The sequence below is a fragment of the Salvia splendens genome, chromosome 3 (assembly GCF_004379255.2).
Source record: "Salvia splendens isolate huo1 chromosome 3, SspV2, whole genome shotgun sequence".
Lineage (NCBI taxonomy): Eukaryota > Viridiplantae > Streptophyta > Magnoliopsida > Lamiales > Lamiaceae > Salvia > Salvia splendens.
Genome location: NC_056034.1, coordinates 12,730,216 through 12,752,789, shown reverse-complemented (window position 1 = coordinate 12,752,789; position 22,574 = coordinate 12,730,216). Strand labels below are relative to the sequence as shown.

General features: G+C 37.4%; 3 protein-coding genes and 1 pseudogene across 7 annotated transcripts; 3 read left to right on the top strand and 1 right to left on the bottom strand.

Moving 5' to 3' along the window:
• The first annotated feature begins 887 nt into the window (after nucleotides 1–887).
• LOC121796594 lies at nucleotides 888–2,109 on the top strand (annotated as a pseudogene).
• Nucleotides 2,110–2,775: 666 nt separating this feature from the next.
• On the bottom strand, nucleotides 2,776–4,410 carry LOC121795018 (pentatricopeptide repeat-containing protein At1g80550, mitochondrial-like). Its single transcript, XM_042193450.1, has one exon. It carries the CDS (start codon nucleotides 4,383–4,385, stop codon nucleotides 2,949–2,951), a length of 1,437 nt encoding a protein of 478 aa, XP_042049384.1. The 5' UTR covers nucleotides 4,386–4,410; the 3' UTR covers nucleotides 2,776–2,948.
• Nucleotides 4,411–4,537: 127 nt separating this feature from the next.
• Nucleotides 4,538–7,683, top strand: LOC121795019 (3-isopropylmalate dehydrogenase, chloroplastic-like). Of its 2 annotated transcripts, XM_042193451.1 has the most exons (11): nucleotides 4,538–4,776; nucleotides 4,886–5,015; nucleotides 5,142–5,253; nucleotides 5,643–5,718; nucleotides 5,817–5,905; nucleotides 6,150–6,236; nucleotides 6,541–6,657; nucleotides 6,747–6,854; nucleotides 6,960–7,013; nucleotides 7,091–7,243; nucleotides 7,399–7,683. In XM_042193451.1, exons 1-11 carry the CDS (start codon nucleotides 4,560–4,562, stop codon nucleotides 7,471–7,473), a joined length of 1,218 nt encoding a protein of 405 aa, XP_042049385.1. In that variant the 5' UTR covers nucleotides 4,538–4,559; the 3' UTR covers nucleotides 7,474–7,683. The 2 variants fall into 2 exon arrangements, with proteins under 2 accessions (XP_042049385.1, XP_042049386.1); XM_042193452.1 differs by lacking the exon at nucleotides 6,150–6,236.
• Nucleotides 7,684–9,406: 1,723 nt separating this feature from the next.
• On the top strand, nucleotides 9,407–22,279 carry LOC121795017 (phospholipid-transporting ATPase 2-like). Of its 4 annotated transcripts, none has more exons than XM_042193449.1 (25): nucleotides 9,407–9,603; nucleotides 10,129–10,367; nucleotides 10,693–10,906; nucleotides 11,484–11,600; nucleotides 11,755–11,847; nucleotides 11,922–12,096; nucleotides 12,664–12,830; nucleotides 13,455–13,559; nucleotides 13,939–14,036; nucleotides 14,125–14,267; nucleotides 14,534–14,630; nucleotides 14,777–14,886; nucleotides 15,420–15,517; nucleotides 16,543–16,689; nucleotides 16,835–16,915; nucleotides 17,041–17,161; nucleotides 18,416–18,522; nucleotides 18,599–18,733; nucleotides 19,455–19,608; nucleotides 20,112–20,229; nucleotides 20,317–20,490; nucleotides 20,624–20,675; nucleotides 20,872–20,999; nucleotides 21,293–21,443; nucleotides 21,640–22,279. In XM_042193449.1, exons 2-25 carry the CDS (start codon nucleotides 10,243–10,245, stop codon nucleotides 21,931–21,933), a joined length of 3,204 nt encoding a protein of 1,067 aa, XP_042049383.1. In that variant the 5' UTR covers nucleotides 9,407–9,603; nucleotides 10,129–10,242; the 3' UTR covers nucleotides 21,934–22,279. The 4 variants fall into 4 exon arrangements, with proteins under 4 accessions (XP_042049383.1, XP_042049382.1, XP_042049381.1 ...); XM_042193448.1 differs by having other exon boundaries at nucleotides 16,525–16,689; XM_042193447.1 differs by having other exon boundaries at nucleotides 9,408–9,603; nucleotides 15,353–15,517; nucleotides 16,535–16,689; nucleotides 18,602–18,733.
• The last annotated feature ends 295 nt before the right edge of the window (nucleotides 22,280–22,574 follow it).

Genomic DNA, 22,574 nt, shown 5'->3' with positions numbered 1-22,574 from the left:
TTATTGGTAGTAGCTCGACCAAACAGAAAAGGCCTCGGACAAAAGGCGCCCTTGATATGTACTTCAACCCTGATCCAGCAAAGGCCGTCCAAGCACAAAAGTTGAGCAAGTAAAAGCAACAGACATTAAATAATGCATACAAAAAAGATTTGCGTGAATTGGTTTGCAGCAACTGGGCTAAGTGGTTTTATGATGCGGGTATACCATTTAATGTTGCACAGTATGATAGTTTCAAGATTGCTATCGAATCTACCGGGCAATTTGGTCAGGGCATGAAGCCTCCAAGCTATCATGAGTTGAGTTCATTTGCTTAACAAAGAAGTCAATGCTGAGAAGGATATTCTAAAAGACCATAGAGAAGAGTGGGCTATTTCTGGGTGCTCGATCATATCTGATGGGTGGCGAGATTCGGTTTCTCATAGAGACATTATCAACTTCTTGGTGACCTCTCCTAAAGGTTCGATTTTTATCAAGTCTGTTGATGTGTCTAATATAGTGAAGGACGCAAATGCATTGCTGCCAATGTTTGAGGAGATTGTTGATTACGTCGGAGAGCAACATGTGATTCAGATTGTGACAGATAATGCCTCAAATTATAAGAAAGCTGGGCTGATGCTGCAAGTTAAGAAGCCCAATTTATTTTGGACTCCTTGTGCTGCACACTGCATCGATTTGATGCTTGAGGATGTTGGCAAAATACCAATGGTCAAGGAAGCTATCAAAAAATCAATATCTTTGACTGGATTTATTTACAGTAAAACCGGTGTGCTGAATATGATGAGAAAGTATACAACAAGAGGGAATTGCTTAGGCCGGCCACCACTAGATTTGCCACTTCTTTCATCACCCTGAGGTCCATCCATAACCAACGGCAAAACCTTAGAAAGATGTTCACTAGTGATGAATGGAGAAATAGCCAATGGTATAAACAGATACCCAGCAAAAATGCAACAGCTACTGTCCTCAATGACAATTACTGGAGGCATGTTGTCTACGCTCTCAAATTGACCGGTCCTCTTGTTAAAGTGTTGAGGATGGTTGATGCCGAGCGTAAGCCTGCAATGAGTTACATTTACGAGGCTATGGATCGGTGCAAAGAAGCCATTTCCAGTGCATTCAATGGAAGAGAAGAGAAGTTCAAGAGAGTATTTGAGATCATTGATGCTCGATGGAATGATCAATTGCACAGACTGTTACATGCTGCGGGTCATTACTTGAACCCAGAAGTTTTTTATGCCAATGTGAAAGGTATTTATGAATGTTCGAAGGTCATGGATGGTATGGTTGCATGTATTGAGAAGTTGGTCCCCGACCAAAGCATTCAAGACAAAATCATAAAGGAAGAAATGCCCAAATATAAGAAGGTTGTCTCCTGTTTTTCACGTCCTTTGGCTATTCGAAACAGAACTTAAATGGCACCATGTAATTATATTCATTATCTTTTCATCATATTATTTATTTAAATGGTAATAATAATTATGTATATTTTTATTTACTTCAGCTGAATGGTGGAATACTTTTGGATCTGACGCACCAAATTTGAGAAGTTTTGCAATTAGAGTATTGAGCTTAACTTGCAGTGCTACCGGCTGTGAAAGAAATTGGAGTGTTTTTTCACATGTAAGTAATTAGAATTTGAATGAGTGACATTCTTATATTTTAACATATTATTTTTCTTTTTATTTCCAGATCCATAGCAAAATGAGGAATCGTCTAGCACAACAACGATTGAACGATTTGGTATTTGTGAAGTATAATAGAGCGCTCGAACGAAGATTCAAGATTAGTGACACCACCGATCCTATTCTATTGAGTGATATTGATGAAAGTAACGAATGATTACTTGGTAGGATGCAGGATGAGGATAATGATCTTGATGATTTGGTGTTTGATGATGACGATCTTCGTTGGATGGACGTTGGTAGAGCTTCTGGAGCGTCGGAAGCAGTGCACCATACTAGAGGTAGCACAAGCACAAGAGAACAAGCCTCAAGCTCTATGCGTGCTTATACTCTTGTGGATAATGAAGATGACAGTGAAGATATTAATTTGGTTGTATCCGATGAAGGAGAAGAGGACTTACCTCTGAGTGATGATGATATTATTTAGTTAATTATTTTATGTTTTGCAACTTTTTTTTGGAACTTTGATGATTTTTGATAATAAAATTCAGTTATTTAGTTATGTAATGTTGTTTAAAAATTTATATTTTTCGTCTATTCTTCTTTTTTTTAATATGGAGTAATGATGTATGTAGCTTTATTTGATGTGATAAACATTCAAGCAACAAACTTATAAAAGAGACACACATATAATCATCATTCGGCTATTCTGGCGCCCCGATTCGTGGGTCTCTCGCCCCGTCGCCCCATCGTCCCGCGCCCCCCTCATCGCTCCGGGGCGCCCCGCGACCCTAACAACACTGGTTGTGATCTTTAAAAACAAATAAAACCACCAAACTCATAAAAAAACATGAGTGAGACAAAAGCCAAATATGAGCTGAAAATCACATGAACCAATCATATAGCAAGAAGCCAGTTCTGGTATCCTACAACTGTTGTTTCAAAGTTATCAAACTAAAAACTTACTATTATACTTACTGAACAGAATTCCAAATAATTTAGGTTCCTCTAAAATTGGAAGATCTAATTTGGGGAAAATATTTGTACAATAGAAGTATTGGAGTTGTTTAACCAGCTAGAAGCCAGAAATCCCACGATAAAATTTCAGATTTCATATTAATTGAATGGAAAATTTTCTTTGGAATAACAAAGATAGCACAAAGCTGTAAATGAGTTCCCTTGCAGAAACCAAAGAATTGAAAATCATAAGGAAGAGTCTCTATATGAATCGCATATATGTTTCAATGAGAAGGACAAGATGACTTCATTTTCATGCTATGGCATGAATGAGAATACACTCAAAATTGTTAAAAACAGTAATAAAAATTACCCATCTCCAGATCCTTTATCAGCCATTTTTGTCTGCAATTCAGCCCTTGGCTTAGGCGAAAGCCCTTTCGAAAACATCTCTTCATCATATTTGTGAGCCATGTCAACCAAACCCTTCTGCAGCAAAACATCAATCAGAGCATTATAAGCACACTCATTCGGGCTCAGCCCATGTAAAGACATCTTATCCCAGAGAATAAAAACAGGACGAAGGAAACCCCATCTTCCAAACTTCCTCATGAGCATGACATAGGTGTCCATCCTTGGCCGGACACCACTATCTACCATCCTATCAAAATATCTAAGAATCTCACGAGGCTTCTCAAGGCACGTGAAGAAGCAGTGGTACGTAACTATATTCGGCGGACAACCTTTTCTAGTCATGAGATCGAGCACCCTATGTGCTTCTCTATACCTTCCATTCTCGCACAACAACTTTAGAATTGTGTTGAAAGTTACAACATTTGGTGAACAACCTAATTCAGCCATCTCTTTGTAGAGCCTCACTGCCACATCAACCCCTTCTGAAATCCCAATAGCACGAATCAATGTGTTGTACGCCACCACATCCAGTTCAATACCCTTCTTCCTCATATCTTTGTACAGCTTTACGGCCTTCCACGGCTTCCCACTTTTGTTTTGGATGTCCATATATATCGAGTACGAATACAAGTCTTTCTCCACACCCATCTTATCCATCTCCTCCCAAAACTCCCTACAGTTCCTCCACCACTCCATTTTAAACCAACCGCGTAGAATCATGTTATAAATTTTTGTATTTTCCACATTAAAACAAAGCAAAATGTCACGATATTGGCCGCCCCAACTTTTCTTGAAGCAGAGTTCTTCAGCCTCTATCACATGCTTGTACTCGCACAAAGCATCAATCAAATTCGAAAATGAAACTTCATCCCTCAAATTATAATCATTCGATCTAACAAAAGCATCAATTGCTTCTTTAATAAGGTGAGCCGATACATAACGCTTAAACAACACCCTAAAAGTCGTGTGATCAGGCAAACACCATCCATTTATCCGCATTCTTTCAATAAGCTCCCATGCGATTTCGAACTCGAAAAACTTACCAAGAATGTCGACAATCCGATTGAGTGTGTGAGCTGTGTGCCGGAACTCACACTCGGTTTCAACCCAATTGAAGAACTCCAGCGCGAGCTTCCAGTCATTGGCATAAGAATTGAGAGTTTCAAGAACTGTTTCCGGTTCAAAAATCGATTTTTCGAAATGGGTCGGAGCCGGGTTGCCCGGGAAGCTGGTTGTCGGTTGGGTTCGAGAAGGATGCAGCGACACTCTGTGGGGAAATTGAGGATTTGAACGCGGAGAACTGTGGTAAAGGAGGAGAATTTGAAGCTTCGAGAGAAGAATAGAGCGGTGTGAGCGGAAATGATGTAGTTTTGAGATGATTGAAGGAAGCATGATTTAAGTTTGACGATCGAAAATGTCTGCAACTCGCGCTAGGGCAGAGCTCCTGTTGGTTTTAGTAGTATTTTAAATTACAAATTAGTATGAGTATAAATATACAAAAAAAAATCCCCAAATTGCTTTTAGAAGGTAAAACCCATTCATTCCTCTTCAAGCTCACTCTCAATCATGGCGGCTTCTCTGCAACTCAACTGCAAACCCTTCGCTCCTCTGCTGCTTCACTCCAAGCCCGCCTCCAAACGCGTCCCTAGATTCTCCACTGTCCGCTGCTGCGCTGCCGCGCCATCCAAGAGCTACAACATCACCCTCCTCTCCGGCGACGGCATTGGCCCTGAAGTCATCTCCGTTGCTAAGAGCGCCCTCCAGCTCGTCGCCTCCCTTGAAGGTCGAAAACACAATTGCAACCGAGTTCAATTGAAATGACTCATCTCCCCCTCTCCATTTCTCTCTATCTCAAATTAATTAATTTGGTACTGAGAAGAACTTAATGGCAGGATTCGAGTTTAAGTTCAAGGAGGTTCCGGTGGGCGGCGCCGCCCTTGATTTGACCGGTGTGCCCTTGCCGGAAGAGACCCTTTCGACTGCAAAGGATTCTGATGCTGTTCTTCTTGGGGCTATTGGAGGGTAAAAATGTTATTTTTACTATGTTAGTAGTAAGATGAAAAGCTACGGTGATTTTGAGCTTTGGTTATCTGTTATTTTTAGTAATGGTTTCGAATTACTCCTTGAATTTTTTAAATTGATGTGAAGGTATAAATGGGATAACAATGAGAAGCATTTGAAGCCTGAGACAGGGCTGCTTCAGCTTCGGGCAGGTCTTAAGGTTTTTGCGAACTTGAGGCCAGCTACCGTTTTGCCTCAGGTAAAATTTTCGAGCCGAGGCTGATGGTTTTACTCTACTATCCTGAATAAATTTGAGATTTCTGGTAGTTTCAGGATGATTATTATTGATGACTAAGCTACACAGACAAGGTTAGATGGATAGGATGTATTCTGTCGAGTGTATGTGCTGTGATTGGCCTTCATTTCTATGGCAAGTTTCAAGGTTATGGTTTATTTAACATGCTTAAGTTGTAATTTTGGGCTGAAAAAAGAAAGAAAAACAAACCAATCACACATTGAATTGGAAGCAAGAAACTGGATACTATGCAGCAATTTTCTTGGGCCTTATTGTTACAATGTTACTACATTTAATTTGATGTTTCTCTGTATTAGGAGTATATTTAATGGTCAACTTTGCTTGTGTATCAGTTAGTGGATGCTTCAACTTTGAAGAAAGATGTTGCTGAGGGTGTGGATTTGATGGTGGTAAGGGAACTTACTGGAGGTTAGTTGCCTAATGGTCTTAATACTACTTGATTATGAAATATTTCTTTGATATCATTTTGATGATACAGTTATTTTCATTGTATATCATTTGATTAGGCATTTATTTTGGCAAGCCAAGGGGTTTTAGTACAAATGAAAATGGTGAAGAAATTGGATTCAACACGGAGGTGTACAGCAGTCATGAGGTAGTCTTCTATTGAACCTTGGTTGACATGTTAACGTGAATGGTGAAACATCCGCTGGTTGCAGAAACATAACTTGTACTTCCTTAAGAAATACTTTTTCTATTGCTCCCATTAATATTCACTTTTCTGAAACTAAACTACTTATTTCAATGAATATTTACAACGTTCTGTGATTTTTATTAGGCCTTATCTAATTCAGAATATATATAGCTATTCTTTCTGTTATGTGAATACCATTTTTCAGATTGATCGTATTGCTCTGGTTGCATTTGAAACTGCTCGAAAACGCAGTGGGAAACTTTGTTCTGTTGATAAAGCTAACGTTTTGGAGGTAATTGTCTCATTTTGATCTAATATTTCACAAGCTTAGAAACGAGAAACTAGCTGTCTAGTGGAGTATAACCATCCACTGATACCAACCGGAGAAAAATTTTATAGGCCCTGATCTCTTTATCTGTCAGTTGGTGGGTTAATGTTTTTTATTAAATGCTTCTTCATGAAAATCAATGTGCTTTGCTGAATCTAGAAATTTTCTTTGTAATAAACATGTAAATGGCACTTCATGAAAATTATTGCTTTGGATTCAACTGTGCTTCATATATATCAATGTGCCTGTGTAATTTTGTAATGGCCAGGCTTCCATGCTATGGAGAAAAAGAGTCACGGCCTTATCCTCAGAATACCCGGATGTTGAACTCTCACACATGTATGTTGACAATGCAGCCATGCAGCTTGTCCGAAACCCAAAACAGGTTCACGTCTTTGGATTTCCGTGTGTTAGATTTATGATTAGCAGAAGACATGAATAAACCCTTAATACAAGCCTACATTGTCATTGCAGTTTGACACTATTGTTACAAATAACATATTTGGCGATATTTTATCCGATGAAGCATCAATGATCACTGGTAGCATAGGGATGCTTCCATCCGCAAGCATAGGTGAATCGGTATGAAATAAATTATCTTCCTTCATTAAATAACCGACGGTATTAGTAAAAGCAAACTGTGTTTCCTCTCTTTATACATTTAACATTTGTAAACTGGATTTGTAGGGACCTGGGTTGTTTGAACCAATACATGGTTCTGCTCCTGATATTGCTGGGCAGGTTTGTCATAGCTTCCATGATAAGACTACCATACCTTATCTTTTATTGTTATCTGGGGTTAACCGTATATATTTCAGGACAAAGCAAATCCATTGGCAACAGTGTTGAGTGCAGCCATGCTTTTGAGATATGGTCTTGGAGAGGAGAAGGCTGCCCGTAGGATTGAGGCTGCTGTCTTAGACACTCTAGACAGAGGATATCGTACGGGTGATATATACTCAGCTGGACAGGTACATCTCTTTGATGGAGTTCAGTTTTGTTTTAACCATTTCCTTTTGTTCTTTATTGCCTCTGGTTTTACATTCTTGCTGCTAAAAATGCAAAAAACTGATCATTGAGGGTTTAATCTTTCCTGTTTATGACTCTCGAATTCTTTTGATTCCAGAAACTGGTGGGTTGCAAGGAGATGGGTGAACAAGTATTGAAGTCGATAGACAGTAAAGTCGTCACCCCCGTATGAGAAGTAGTCTTGGCCAGATCACCTTGAACGGAGATTGGGCATACCGTCTCACTCGCCATTTCCATCGAACTAGTATTATGCAACTTGAGGGTTTTTCTTCTTTTTTCTAGAGATTTAAAAAACTGAGACGATATTAAACTGTAGCAGAAAGGATAATTGTTGGAATAAGAGTGGTCATAAATTATCAAGGGATAACTGCCTTAAAAACCACCAACTTTGCCCGAATTCCGGTTTTTTCCACGACCTTTAAAATTGGCGTATAAAGTCACCAACTTTGCATTTAGTCGCCGATTTCTCATGAAGGTTTTTCCGGCAAAAAAGTGAGTTGACAAGTCGTATTTTATTGATGTGGCGTCTCGTGGCGGTGACATGGGCAACAATCAATCACTGACTGTGCAACATAAAAAAAACTTAAAAACAAAATTAAAAAAATACAAGGCGGACTACTTCTGCTCCAAAAAACTCCACCAAATTACCAAGGGCTCCACCATTACCTCCACCCTCTTCCAAGCCTCCGGCGAGGTCGTCGGCACCTCCGGCTATGTCAACATCACCGATTTCAAAGGCGGAAAGGTCGGATTTCAAAGGCGGAAAGGCCGGCGTCGCCGACGTCTTCACGGAGCCCGTCGAGGCTGGCCTCCCCGGGAGAAATTGTTCAGCAATACCAAACCCTCAGCCAGCAAATCGTGCTTGCTCGAATCCTCCGTCGAGATTTTGGCGATCGCGCTCACTGATTTCTCCTTCAATTCGGAGGAACTGCTGCAATCGAGAAGGCGCACGAGCACCGAAATAATCCTCTGCGGGAGATGGAGTCCAAGAGGATTTCGACGCGGGAGATGGAGTCTAAGAGGGAGTGAAGCTGCTGCTGTATCTCGGAGACGACAGGATTAATGGTGTCTTCTTCCTCTTCCTTCATGGCGTCGCCGCAGCGGTGCGATATGCCGGAAAATAGCGCAGAGAGAGCGTAGAATTCCGATTTCGGGAATACTCACAATTTGGACACTCAGGAAACGACGTCGTTTTACGATTTTCCGATGCCATCTACGTCAATATTCAGGCATGCCACATAGGACACTCAGTTGCCGGAAAACACAGGGTCGGGTCAATTTGGGAGATACCAGCGACCTGGCAAAGTTGGTGACTTTATACGTCAATTTTAAAGGTCGTGGGAAAAATCAGAATTCGAGCAAAGTTGATGACTTTTAAGGTAGTTATCCCGATTATCAATTGTACTAACATGTATTGTTGTATTTTTGTCTAAATGTGCACGTTTTGTAGCTATTCAAATGCGATGGTTACTACATTCTTCAGGTAACTTCTATTTTCAAAACAATTTCTATAGATATGGAGTATTACTATTTACGATAGTTATAAAATAAATTATAATTCATTGACAAATTATAAAATCAATTCTTTTATAATATTCGTTCAAGAAAATAGTCTTAATAAGTTTGTAAATTGTAAAATGTGAGATGGAAAGGAAAAGTGAATGATATAAGAGGAAAATTAAACTTATCTCACTAGAAAATAAATTTATCAGAAATAGATAAAGATTAATTTTTGTTGATTATAGAGAAATTAGGATAAAACAAATGTATAATAATAATAGTAATAATCAAAATAATGAATACTTTTAACATTTTTGTAAAACAAAATAAAGGTAGAAAATTGAGTGCTTCAAATCAAACTAAATGAAAATTAAGTTAAGCCCATTCAAATTAAAATAAAAGAAAATTGAGCTGAATACAAGGGCATGCATGTCAATAAATCATAACATCAAGACTTATTTCAAAAAATAAAAAAACATCAATACTTATTTAATCCTAAAAATAAAAATAAAGGAACATTGAGACTACTTAATCTACACATTATTATACTGCTTCTCCAATTTTACACATTTTTCTATTAATGAGTATATTTGTTATCAAAATTCGTATATTCCATTTTTTCACGTAATGTAATGCAACCAAAATATTCATCACCATTCTGGAATACCATCTTCTTCTTCATTTTCTCTGAAACGAATGAATTCATCTTCGTTAGCTGCCTATTGATTTCTCCAACAGCAGAAAAGAGGAGAGCATTTGAGCTGAGGAGAGTTTCTGCTTTCGCAATACAGTTTGAAAACAGGTATGAACCCTATATCACTGAATTGCTTGATTTATACGAGTATATACCCACCGATGATCCCCTTTCATCGGCACACCTTCTTCCCTGCCGCGTTGATTAAGTGGAAACAGCGAATGCGTTGTCAGATTTCACTCCTTTTTATTGGTTAAACGATCGAGCATTGTAATTTAATCTTTCTTTTGTTCTTTTATTTTAGTGAATGCGATCCTCTAAATTCGTTTAATTCGAGGCAGATTGCGATTTTGAAGAATTTTCCAATGTTTGGGCATCTAACTGCCCAGACAAACACGTTTTTAACACAGTTAGGCGTCTACAGATTGTGAATTTTATTTAGGCGAATCATGTTTGTTGACCCTGCTCTGTCCATGTCATGATCATTCAATCGTTTTGGGAGGACTTATCTGGATCCTTCAACTTTTTCTAAGCAATATTCGGTTGTTTGTGCTGATTTATTTTCATCCATATGTGTTCTGCTTTTAGTAGACTTATTGTGCTAGTGCTAATAAGAGTTTAAACATATTGCAGGGTGTACAAATTTCTGAAACTCATAGCACAATCACTGCACACTGAGTGTCCCTGTGGTTAATGTCTGGGTTGCTGTGAGCCGGTGTTACTTTGACACCTGCAATTAAGTTGATCATGAAGCGATATGTATACATAAATGATGACAACCTAGCAAAAGATATCTACTGTGACAATCGTATATCAAATAGAAAGTATACCATATTGAATTTTCTCCCCAAAAATATATGGGAACAATTCAGGTTAGCGTTTATATCTCCTCTATAAAATCTGTATACTACTGCTTTCAACTTGATCTATTATTGGTCTTTAGAGCATGAACATGTATAATTCTTAGCCGGTTATGTAGTATTTCAGTCACTGCTACGAACTATACTTTTCTTTTTCCTTTTCTTTTCCTGCTATGTTTTATTGGCTATAATCAGCAAGCCCTGGCCCACTGAGACCACGCTCATGGATTTATCTCTATGGACTCTATTGTGCAATCATCTCTATTGGCAGCACCAGCATCTGTACTAAATGTTGTATTCTTTAATCCATAATGTGAGCTCTATCTTTTATTTGCAGCCGCTTTATGAATCAATACTTTCTGTTGATTGCTTGCCTTCAACTCTGGTCTCTCATCACTCCTGTCAATCCTGCAAGTACTTGGGGTCCTCTTATATTGATATTTGCAGTCTCTTCAAGTAAAGAAGCATGGGATGATTACAATAGATATCTCTCGGATAAGAAAGCAAATGAAAAAGAAATTTGGATTTTAAGGCAGGGAATCAGAAAGCTGGTGCGTAAACTGCCATCTGATTTGCTTTTCTGTTCTACTATGGCATTATTTTACAATTCTATCTAGAATTTGTTTTGAATTGAGTGAGATGGGTGCTCATTCTAGATCACCAAAATATGGTTTTATCAGGAAAGTTAAACAGGTGGATTTTTTCAAAACCGGGGGGTAGTGGGCTGTTCACATCCTCAGTATTGCAGCGCTCTTGTTGGTTATAGTATACTTATCTCACCTGAAATGTTTGTAATGTATATGGAGATTACCTGTTCAACATTATGCATATACATTAAAGGGCGTTAGGCAACATTAAGAGTGCCCTGGTCTTGCCATGTTGGCGTAAAACATTTAGTGTTTTTATTATGCAATTAGTACTTGTAGAAACTGCTTGCAGTCAATTCATATCATGTGTCCAACAGGCCTTCACGGTCGTGTATAACATGATTTTTTAGAGGTCACTGTTGCTGCAAATTGTTTTTCAGAGAAATGCTTCTTGATTTCTCAACTTATATGATTGTCTTTTCATTTTCTGTCTTTATCCCTTCGACTTTCTCATTTTGGTGATTTTTTTTTGTTTCCTTAGATTCAAGCTCAAGACATTTGTATCGGAAACATAGTATGGCTCCGTGAAAATGACGAAGTTCCTTGTGATCTTGTGTTACTTGGCACGGCTGATCCACAAGGGTTTTGCTATGTGGAGGTAACCCCCCTCTCTATATTTAGATTAATTTGTTTATTATGAGGTGTTTGGATTTATCGTCTAAGTTGTAATAAATGCTGATGTTCATCAGTCTGAGGACAGAATGTGTATGTTCACCTAATGTATAGATGATAATGATGTGTTTGTCTTCTAGACAGCAGCACTAGATGGTGAAACTGACCTAAAGACACGGTCAATACCTTCTGCTTGCATGGGAATAGATGTTGACTTGTTGCACAAGATCAAGGCAAGACATTTGTATGTTTTGAATTGTTTATTTACAATATCGTACACATAATTTAATTCTTGTTCATTTGCCAGGGTGTAATTGAGTGTCCCAGTCCCAATAAAGATATTAGGAGGTTTGATGCAAACATGCGACTGTTTCCTCCATTTCTCGATAATGATATTTTCCCCTTGACAATAAAAAACACACTTCTTCAATCATGCTACTTAAGGAACACAGAGTGGGCATGTGGAGTTGCTGTATACACAGGTAAGTTTGTAAACCTTCAGGCACAATGAATAGAATAAAAGGTCGTCTTTCTGGTGACATCATTGGGACTGATAAAACATAGTTGAAGTAGCTGTGTTAGTGGTTCATCAGTGTAGTCCATTGAGCAGTTTTCATCCATCTTTTAGAGTCTTTCCTCTTTATTAGTTTGACACAAACATCTATACAAGGACATGCTGCAAAATTATTTTACAATTCAAGAAACATTTTTATATCAACTTTTGTCTACTTGAGTCATGTTTTTGGCTCTAAAGTCTCCGTCTTTGTTTTTAAATCTATCATGTCTATTTGACATGCTTTTGGTACACTACATAAAATTTCAACATCTCTTCGGCTCTGCCAATGACAAGAAGGGAGCTTCTGCATACTTCTAAATTAATACACATTTTTTAGATGTGTGATTCACATCTGCTTTGTTTTCATTGTTTTTATCTGGGGGCACACCCGAACTTTCACTAGCTTTATATGTTCCAAGGTCATAGCTCTTAACTTCTTTCCGGTACATTTTATTTCTGCAAGCTGTAACGCTCCATTTATTTTTTATTTCAGGCAATCAAACCAAGCTGGGCATGTGTAGGGGTATAGCTGAACCAAAGCTTACAGCTGTAGATGCCATGATTGACAAATTGACTGGAGCAATTTTCGTTTTCCAGATAGTTGTCGTCATTGTTCTGGGCATAGCTGGAAATGTTTTTAAGGACAAAGAAGGGAGGAAGGTATATCTCTTTAAAGATTGTCAATTCATTCATGCTCTCAGTCTTAATTTATTAGTTCAATGTGCAAGAGAATGTTAACAAATATGGGAATCCCACAAGAACGTCTTAGTCGAAGCAAATATTATACTCCTAGTACTATGTTTTAGGGACTAGGGTGAAGCTTATTTGGTGAAGTTATAGTAAGTATTACTCCCTCCGTCCGCGATTAGTTGTCTTACTTTGACTCGACTCGGGTTTTAAGAAATGTAAAGAAAATAGGTAGAAAAATTTACTGGAATGTGTGCTCTATTTTAGTTTTATTATAAAATGTGAGTGAGAGGAATTAGAGGAATGTGGGGTCCATTTACCAAAAGTAGTAAACGGTTAATCTGACAATTATTCGTGGACAGGCAGAAAAGGAAATATGAGACAATTATTCGCGGACGGTGAGAATATAGTAATCTTTAAGAACTTAGCTTTGTTCAAGAAATTGTTGAGACGAAAGATGATGATCATCTTTGTTAATCTGTGTAACTATTTTAGGGTGCTTAAATCTGTTATATACATTGCTAACACACGGCACCTTTGATGTGCCTTGATTCTTTTTTTGCATCTGATGCAAACATCTTGATCTATCCTCTGTAGCTATGGTATGTCCAATATCCAAAAGAAGGTCCTTGGTATGAGCTCCTGGTCATCCCGCTTCGATTTGAACTACTTTGCTCCATCATGATTCCTATATCTATAAAGGTATGCTTTTGAGTATTCTAATCTTCCCATCTTATTTTCATGTCTCTCTATTAGGGTTCTGATGTCGTGCAATTAAACTTATTCCTTGAGGATGCTAATGTCTAAAGCTTATAATTGTACACTTAAAATAAACTAGAAAGAATAAATGTAATTCATTAAATGAATTCTACATGTGTTGCATGTGGTAGCATTTACTCCCTCCGTCAAAAAATAGAAACTTTTGAAACGGCATGGGTCCTACGTCATTAGAGAGAAAATGTTTCCTAAACTAGAAAGTTTCTATTTTTAAGAGACGGACCAAAATGGAAATAGTTTCTAATATTATAGATCGGAGGGAGTATGAACATATATGAGGACTGCTGAATGGTCTTTGTTGCAGGTGTCCTTAGATCTAGCTAAAAGCCTGTATGCCAAATTTATAGATTGGGATGTCGAGATGGTTGATCCAGAAACAGGGATTCGGTCCAATGCAGCTAAGTAAGAAACTGAGAATGAACTCATAACTACTGTTGCCTGATTGTACATGCAATTCTCATTTACTTATTGTTTTTCTTATTGCTGAAAGCCAAGCAATCAGTGAGGACTTGGGACAAGTTGAGTATATATTGACAGATAAGACAGGAACTCTTACTGAAAACAAAATGATCTTCAAAAGATGCTGCATAAGTGGGAGATTCTATGGGAATGAGAGTGGGGATGCCTTGACAGGTCGGTCCTGCAAATCTCCTCATGCATTAATCATAACTCATTTGGAAAACATTATCTTGGATTAAGGATTACTAAAATAGATGGATGAGTCTTGAGATGCCATCATGTGTATCCAGGTTTAGTTTCCATAACAAAAAAATTGCAAGATAGATTCAGGATGCCGTAGTTTCAGCTAAAGCAAAAATCCTAATTGGCTGATGCATGCTGTTTCTCTAGTATAATTCATTATGTAGCTTTTATTTATACCCAGATCCTGTGCTATACAGATGCACAGCTGCTTAATGCTGTATCCACTGGGTCTGCTGATGTCATTCTATTTCTCAAAGTTATGGCAATATGCAATACCGTAATTCCCGTACGAAGGTAACTATTGCAATGAACTCATAAGCTCATTCTTGCTGGAATGATACACACGCAAACAAGAACAACTTTTCCTTTTATATCTGGTTATGAAGAATTATTTTCTCCTCTAGTGATATCTGGCCTACTTTTTCTGTGACTCTGCACAGCAAAAGTGGGACAATTTCATACAAGGCACTATCCCAAGATGAAGAAGCCCTTGTATGTGCTGCTGCTCGTTTGCGCATGGTTTTGGAGAATAAAAACGGAAATATTCTTGGTAAGCTTAGATGATATCAGGGGATGGATGGGTAATGGGCTTGAAGGGCCTGCTACCTGTCTTCCAAGATCATCTGCAGCAAACATGTAGACACGTACACATACACATATATATGCCTATTATGTACTATATTATTACTTTAGCCGTAGTGAACACATTGTTAAGAAAATTATGTAAAATTTTGAACCTTGTTATGTAGTCAACTTTGAGGTCAGGAAAGAGGTTGCATTCCACTTACGGTTTACAATTTGTAAGGGATTATTGGGACAGTTGAACACTTGAACTTGAATATGAGTTAATTATATAATTTGGGCATCTTATATTTACTATTTTAAATCAAAACTTGATTGGATTGACGTACTACAGTTGTCATAATTGATAAACTTGATTGGATTGACGTACTACAGTTGTCATAATTGATAAACTTAATTGTATATGAGAAGCTTATAAACTTACCTGGCTGCAGATATTAACTTCAATGCATCTCCAATGCGATATGAAGTACTTGACACTCTGGAGTTCACATCTGACAGGAAAAGAATGTCCGTGGTGGTTAGGGAATGCCAAAGCGGGGAACTTTTCATCTTGTCAAAAGGAGCAGATGAAACTATTCTTCCTCTTACCTGTTCTGGTAATCTCATTCTTATTTCCATTGGTACTATTTCGGTTCTATTGGCAACAGTATTGCTGGGGGAAACTTTGTGTTGCTTGGTATGGGAATTCCAGCCCTTTTAGCTCTGAACTTTTATGCATAGAATTTATATCAGTGCTTAGTTTCCCACTCTTTACAAAAAGTTTAGAATAGCCATCTTCTCACAATAATTTAAAATTTCTTCAATCTCCCTATTATTTTATCAAACTGGCTTATATAACCTTTTTATTAAACATGAAACGAGTATTTTTCATCTCCAATTTAAAATTTCTTCAATCTCCCTATTACTTTACCAAGAACGGATTCATTTGATCTGTATTCAAGGCTATATTCATGAAAAGGTTCATTTCTGTGTCTTGATGGCTTAGGCTACTTGGTCGTTAGATAAATCTTGTTTCAAGGCCACTTGGTATATATATTCATGTAAAAGGTTCATTTCCATGTCTTGATGGCTTTGGCTATAGGAACCTGGTCCAGATGCAGTGTATGAATCTGTATTGAATAACTCAGGGGTTGTATCTTCTACTCTAGCTTTGTGATTCTAGACCTTATTGGCTATGCCCAGTTTGGCTGGTGAAAAAGGTTATGGGCATTTAGTATAAACAATGGAAGTTATAAAAAGCATATTTCCTTCAACATGAACCGAGTACTTTTCATCTCTAATTGATCTCTGTTTCTTACTTTTCTGTAAATATCCATCATATTGCTCCTTGCACTCTATGATTGGTTCGTGCTAACTTAAAAGACAAGATGCATAAATCATCTTTCCAAAACTATTATCCTGACATTTTATTTGATTTTTGTTTCTATCTTTTATCGTTCTATAACCTTCTTGACATATCTGCACACTATGTTGGATTTATTTTATCTGTATCCTACAATTTCTTGTCTTTCTAACATCTTAGCTTTTGGCATTGTCCATGGTCCATGTTTAATTTATCTTTTCTTCAGGAGGATGGAATCTTATTGTAATATCTAACAGATAGATTGTGTCAGGGCAACAGGTTAGGACTTTGGCCGAAGCTGTAGAACAGTATGCTCAATTGGGTCTGAGAACATTGTGCCTTGCTTGGCGCAAATTAGAGGAGGATGAATATCAGGAGTGGACCTCAATGTTTAAAGAGGCTAATAGTACTCTAGTTGATAGAGAGGTCAAACAAGACACTACTTTCAGTTTTCCTTTTTCATTTTCTTAGATTCCTATTTTTGCTCATGATTTCCGACATTCTGCATTAAGTCAATTGTCTGTTTGATTGCCATAGAAAGTATACTAATACCACTTACTCTATTTTGCAGCGGAGAGTAGCTGAAGTCTGCCAAAGATTAGAGCGTGACTTTGAGATCCTTGGTGTAGCTGCCATAGAGGATCGCCTACAGGTGACAATGTCTGCTCAGGACCCCTTACAATTTGAGGGTCATATATGCATTTCCATTTTTCACAAACCTATCTAATCTGTTGAACAAGATGTGTTGCCGGTACTTCTACTTTGATAATGATGCAGGAGGGTGTTCCGGAGACAATAGAAATTCTTAGGAAAGCGGGAATAAATTTTTGGATGCTGACTGGGGACAAGATGAGCACAGCTATACAAATTGCTCTTTCTTGCAATTTTGTGTCCCCAGGTTCTTTTTTCAGATCTTCACATATTTCTACTGTGATAATGGTTTATTATGAACAGTTCAACAGATAGATCATGTGAGCTATGGAAAGACAACTCTCTGAAGTTTGGGGAAAAAATCAGGGATATTCTTAAGGTTATTGCAGAAATTGTTAAAACTGGCGGACACCTTCTGGAAATATGTTAGAGATTAAAAGACTTAGTTACTATAAATATTGATATTCCTAGAGGCCTATTGGCTATCTGTGGAGTTCTATTTCTTCTCCAATTCGGCATTGATTCATTCTTGCTATTGTTAATATATGCAAAGAAAACTCGAGCAAACTCATATAACATTATCTCAATTGTCCATCTGACACAAAATTCATATGCAAAATCGTATCAGTAACCCCTTTCTAGTATTTACAGATTGCCAATTACAAAAACATTTTTTTTTCTATACTGCACATCATGTCTATTTCTTTAGGCTTAAGAAGAAGCAACTTGCTTCTAAAAGATAGTAGGAAGAACTTTATATCCCTCTGATTCTGCCAATTTTTACACCAGATTTGTTAATAACTTTTTGGGCTTTTTGTTCACCGGAACTTTCGACACCCTTCAGAAATCAAATGAACCTTCTTGTTCTTCTCCTTTGTTTCTCTTGGCTGACTTCTGAAGGGAGATTATAGGAACTCTAATCCCTTTTTCAGTTATTACCAAGAGTTATAACATAAGCAACATTATATACTGTGATGGTATTCTTGTGTACTTTGCTTATCCTTTTAATACATTTTTTTCCTTTTGGGGAGTGTTTAAAAGACACTTTGTGATTAGATTAAGCAAATTAGCCTTGCCTGATAGGTCATTCATGTTTGCTGAGGTATTATACTTGAGGGAATCAGTTACAGTACAACAAGATAAGGAAAAAGAACTATGCAGTGGACTAAATTGCTTCTGCTCGTGATTAACAAGCACCAAATGGCTCTTCAACTTTACTCGCTTAACTAGCGTCTTTTGTTCTTCTGAGACATGTAGACCTTCTGAATCTGATGCTTCATATCCAAGATTTGACATTAATATTATTCTTTTAAGAATATGTTTGTTGTCTCAGCCTTCTGCTGGACCTTTTGTACCTGATGCTTCTATAACTCTAGCTTTAAGAATATGTTTGTTGTCTCAGCCTTCTGCTGGACCTTTTGTACCTGATGCTTCTATAACTCTAGCTTTTTTGTTATTCTACTGAATCGTGTTTCAAACTACTTTTGTGCATCATTAACAGAGCCTAAAGGTCAGCTTCTGATTATTGATGGGAAAACTGAGGATGAAGTATGTAGGAGCTTGGAGAGAGTTTTGCTAACTACGAGAATCACAGAGTCTGAATCCAAGGTATGATTTTTCCATTTTTTCTGAAACTAGATTAACTGCAATGAGCATTCTTTGACCACTTAGTTTTTTATTGTAGCAGGATGTAGCTTTTGTTGTTGATGGCTGGGCTCTTGAAATTGCCCTCAAGCATTATCGTAAACCATTCACAGAACTTGCGATTTTGTCAAGGACAGCTATTTGCTGTCGTGTTACTCCATCCCAAAAGGCACAGGTGTCTGACTCAACTCTTGTAGCTAGTTTCTGCATCTGGAGGATAATATTATAGTTAACTATATGCTTGGTTTTTTTTATGACATGGAATTTATGAAATACCATGGAAAGGTATGCATCTCCAAGCCTCTATCGCTAGTGATTATTCTGGAATCTCCATCCTTTCCCAAAAATTATGTTCTGTGCAAGAAAGCTCTGTCTAACAATGTAGTTTTAATATTCTTAGAAAGTATTAGAACCTATATGCTGTTACTATAAATGGCAAACGTTGGTGTCTGTGGTCTTGTTCACTGTATGCTACGTATCCCTTGTGACTATACAAAAAGTAGGATGCTTTTCCGTCCATTTTTCAAACCCCGAGAAAGAAAATAAAATGAATATAAGGGGTGGTTATAATAACACTTTTCCTCCATATAAATTATTAACCATGCTTATTTGTGTATCATTCACATACATTAATGCTTTATTTACATTATCGATGCTTATTTCATGTTCATGCTTTTCATACTGTATTACATTACTGCTTATTTTTATGACAGTCATACAGCATGCAAAATCATTAGTACAGATTGGTTTTCAGTTGACACAGGGGGGAGTTTTTATTTGGTTATCTGAAATTCTGTACATACACCCTTGAAATTAGTTTTTCTTTCTAACTGGAAGAACCATTTGGCTGTACATACATATCCCTTAAAAGTATCACTGAAATTCATTTTTTTCAGCTTGTAGAACTTTTGAAGTTAGGTGATTACAGAACTCTGGCCATTGGGGATGGTGGGAATGATGTGAGGATGATTCAACAAGCTGACATAGGGGTTGGCATAAGTGGAAGAGAAGGACTGCAGGCAGCCAGAGCAGCTGATTATAGCATTGGAAGTAAGATATTTGTTAATGTATTTCCAGCATTGTTTGATGGGTTAAATAACATATCTAGAACATGATTTACTGAATCAATATTGTTTTTTCTGATGAGTGCTAGGTGTATCTTTTTGCCCTTCTACTCTGACTTACTTTTAAAACATATGAAACTTCCATGTATGTTTGTCAGTACTGAAAAAAAATCTATTTGGCTTTTGCAGAATCCTTTTAATAAGCACGTCCTGATATATGTTTAGTTCATAAGGCTATGCTACTCAAATGTACACGTGCATTGTACTGTTGAAATATTTCAAATCTTCACTCTTCAGAGATTGAGTTGTCTTTCCTTTAAGAACCAATTGTGCTTTTGCTTGAATTCGGATCGAAAGTTATGTTTCTGTACTTTGACTTGCATTCTAGTAATACTTTAGAAATTTATCTTTGTGGACTTACGTCACTCACAGTAATTAATATATGTTCCTACTAAAATTTGTTATACCCCCCATATTCTTCACGTGCAGAATTCCGATTTTTGAAAAGACTGATACTTGTGCATGGGCGCTATTCATACAACCGAACTGCCTTTCTTTCCCAATATTCTTTCTATAAGTCATTGCTGATATGTTTCATCCAGATTTTGTAAGTTGTTTAACTTCCTAACATACAGTCTCATGAGGAGCAAATGAGTATAAGATTTACTTGTGTGCTAACAGTACAATCTTCCAGTTTCTCTTTCATTTCAGGCATCTCAGGGACCAGTCTGTTCAACACAGTCAGCTTGATGGCTTATAATGTGTTTTACACTAGTGTTCCGGTTCTGTTCAGTGTTCTCGACAAAGATCTTAGTGAAAGAACTGTAATGCAGCATCCCCAGATACTATTTGATTGCCAGTCAGGAAGGTTCGCTTCATTACTATCTTAAAAGATATTCCATTTGTTTCCAATTGCACTTGCAGTTAAATGACTTCGGAATTTTCTGTTCTATCATTGCTTGCTTCTTGTACCTTGGCTGACCGAACTAAAACTGAAACAGACTTCTTAATCCAAGCACATTTGCTGGATGGTTTGGGCGGTCCCTTTTCCATGTGAGTGTCTTTTGAAATTGATGTCTTTTCCTATTCTATTTGATGTCTTTTCCCATTCTTTTTCTTATATAATGATGAGTACTATTAGACCAACTACTCGCCTTTTGAAATATATCTGTTTTCTAACCTATACATTAGTATGCTGAAGTTTCATCTTTGCTTAATAATGAGTACTTGATACTATATGATTCTCTAGGCAATTGTTGTTTTCGTCATCACCATACATTCCTATGCTTTTGAGAAAAGTGAGATGGAGGAGGTAGCAATGGTTGCAGTTTCTGGATGCATTTGGCTGCAAGCATTTGTTGTTGCATTGGAGACCAAGTGAGCAGTTTATTTCTCTTGTTCTTGTTTATGCATACTTACAAAAACTTGCTGATAGTGAGCATGAAACAAAATTCTACATTCTCCACTGACCTTACTATCCCCCACCCCCAACCCCAGACAAACACACTCTTTATTTTCTTTCCCTGCAAAGCAAACTTGTAGAGTTAATCATTTCCAATTTTAAGTTGTCTAACCAAAAAATTGGCTGTATAGTTTGTAAATTACCATCATGCTAACTGGCACGGACTATATTTGAGCTTGATTGACCCAAATTCACTCTGGTTGTTTAGTTCTTTTACGATTTTTCAACACCTGGCAATCTGGGGCAATCTTGTTGGTTTTTATGCCATCAACTGGATTGTTAGTTCCATCCCGACATCAGGAATGTACACAATAATGTTTCGCTTGTGCGAGCAGCCGTCTTACTGGATTACAATGATTGTGAGTCATCTTCTGCATTCTATTGTCTATTTACTGCTGTTACTAATATAGACTACAAGTCTACAATGCCACACTCGTATAAACACTATTTCACATACTATTGCATGCTAATCTTCAATAACCAATTGTATTATTTTGTCAGATTGCCTGAACTCTCTCATGTATGTGCTAACCAAACGCCTAATTTCTATTTCAGCTTATTGTAGCAACAGGAATGTGCCCTGTTCTGGCACTGAAGTACTTGAGGTACACGTATAGGCCGAGCAGAATAAACATACTCCAGCAGGCGGAATGTTTCCATTCATCGGGAATCATAGAGCCTAAGTCCAGATCCTCCTTGGAAAAAGATCTTCCCAGTGACTCGGTATATGAACCTCTCTTATCAGAATCGCCTAGTGCCACCAGACGCTCTGTTGGACCCGCACAGAGGTCCGATTCTTTCCAGTCACAGTCCCCACCCGATTCTACTCATACAAGAAAGGATAACTGAGGTTCATCATTCTTCAACGAGGCATATACATGTATAGAGACTTAGCATTGAGCCGTCATACTTCATTTCTGTTGGTTAAACTTAGGAGCAATTATTTGAGTCCAGAATTTTTTAATACAATGGCTCACTTTTTTGGATTTATAGCTTAGAGATCATTATTAGCTGTATATTTCGTTACTTAAGTCTACACCTTAGAAATTAAAACGCTAGCATATAAGATGGTAGATGAGATTACATTATTCTCAACGCCCAGTTCCAATCAAATTATGTAGATAAATGTCTGCAAATAACTTTTTCTTGGAGCACCTCCTTTAAATTAACAACAAATAGTTGGTTTTTTTTCTTAGTAGCTGTGCAATTTATATATGCAAAATACATGTTTTCTTATTTCCCTATAATATCCATGCAAACTACTCTTGGATGAATCAATACGTCTTGATTATATTAGTGCTATTTGTAACTTGTTCTTTCTCTTTAAGCTACATCAAAGGATTCAAATGTTTTAATCAAATTTTTTAAAATGGATTTGAGGTCTCCCTAAGCCCCTTTGATAACCAAATCTATTCAGTGTGAAATACTCTCTTCGTCCCTGAAAATTTGTCACTTATTTTCTTTTTTGTCAGTCGCTAAAAATTTGTCAC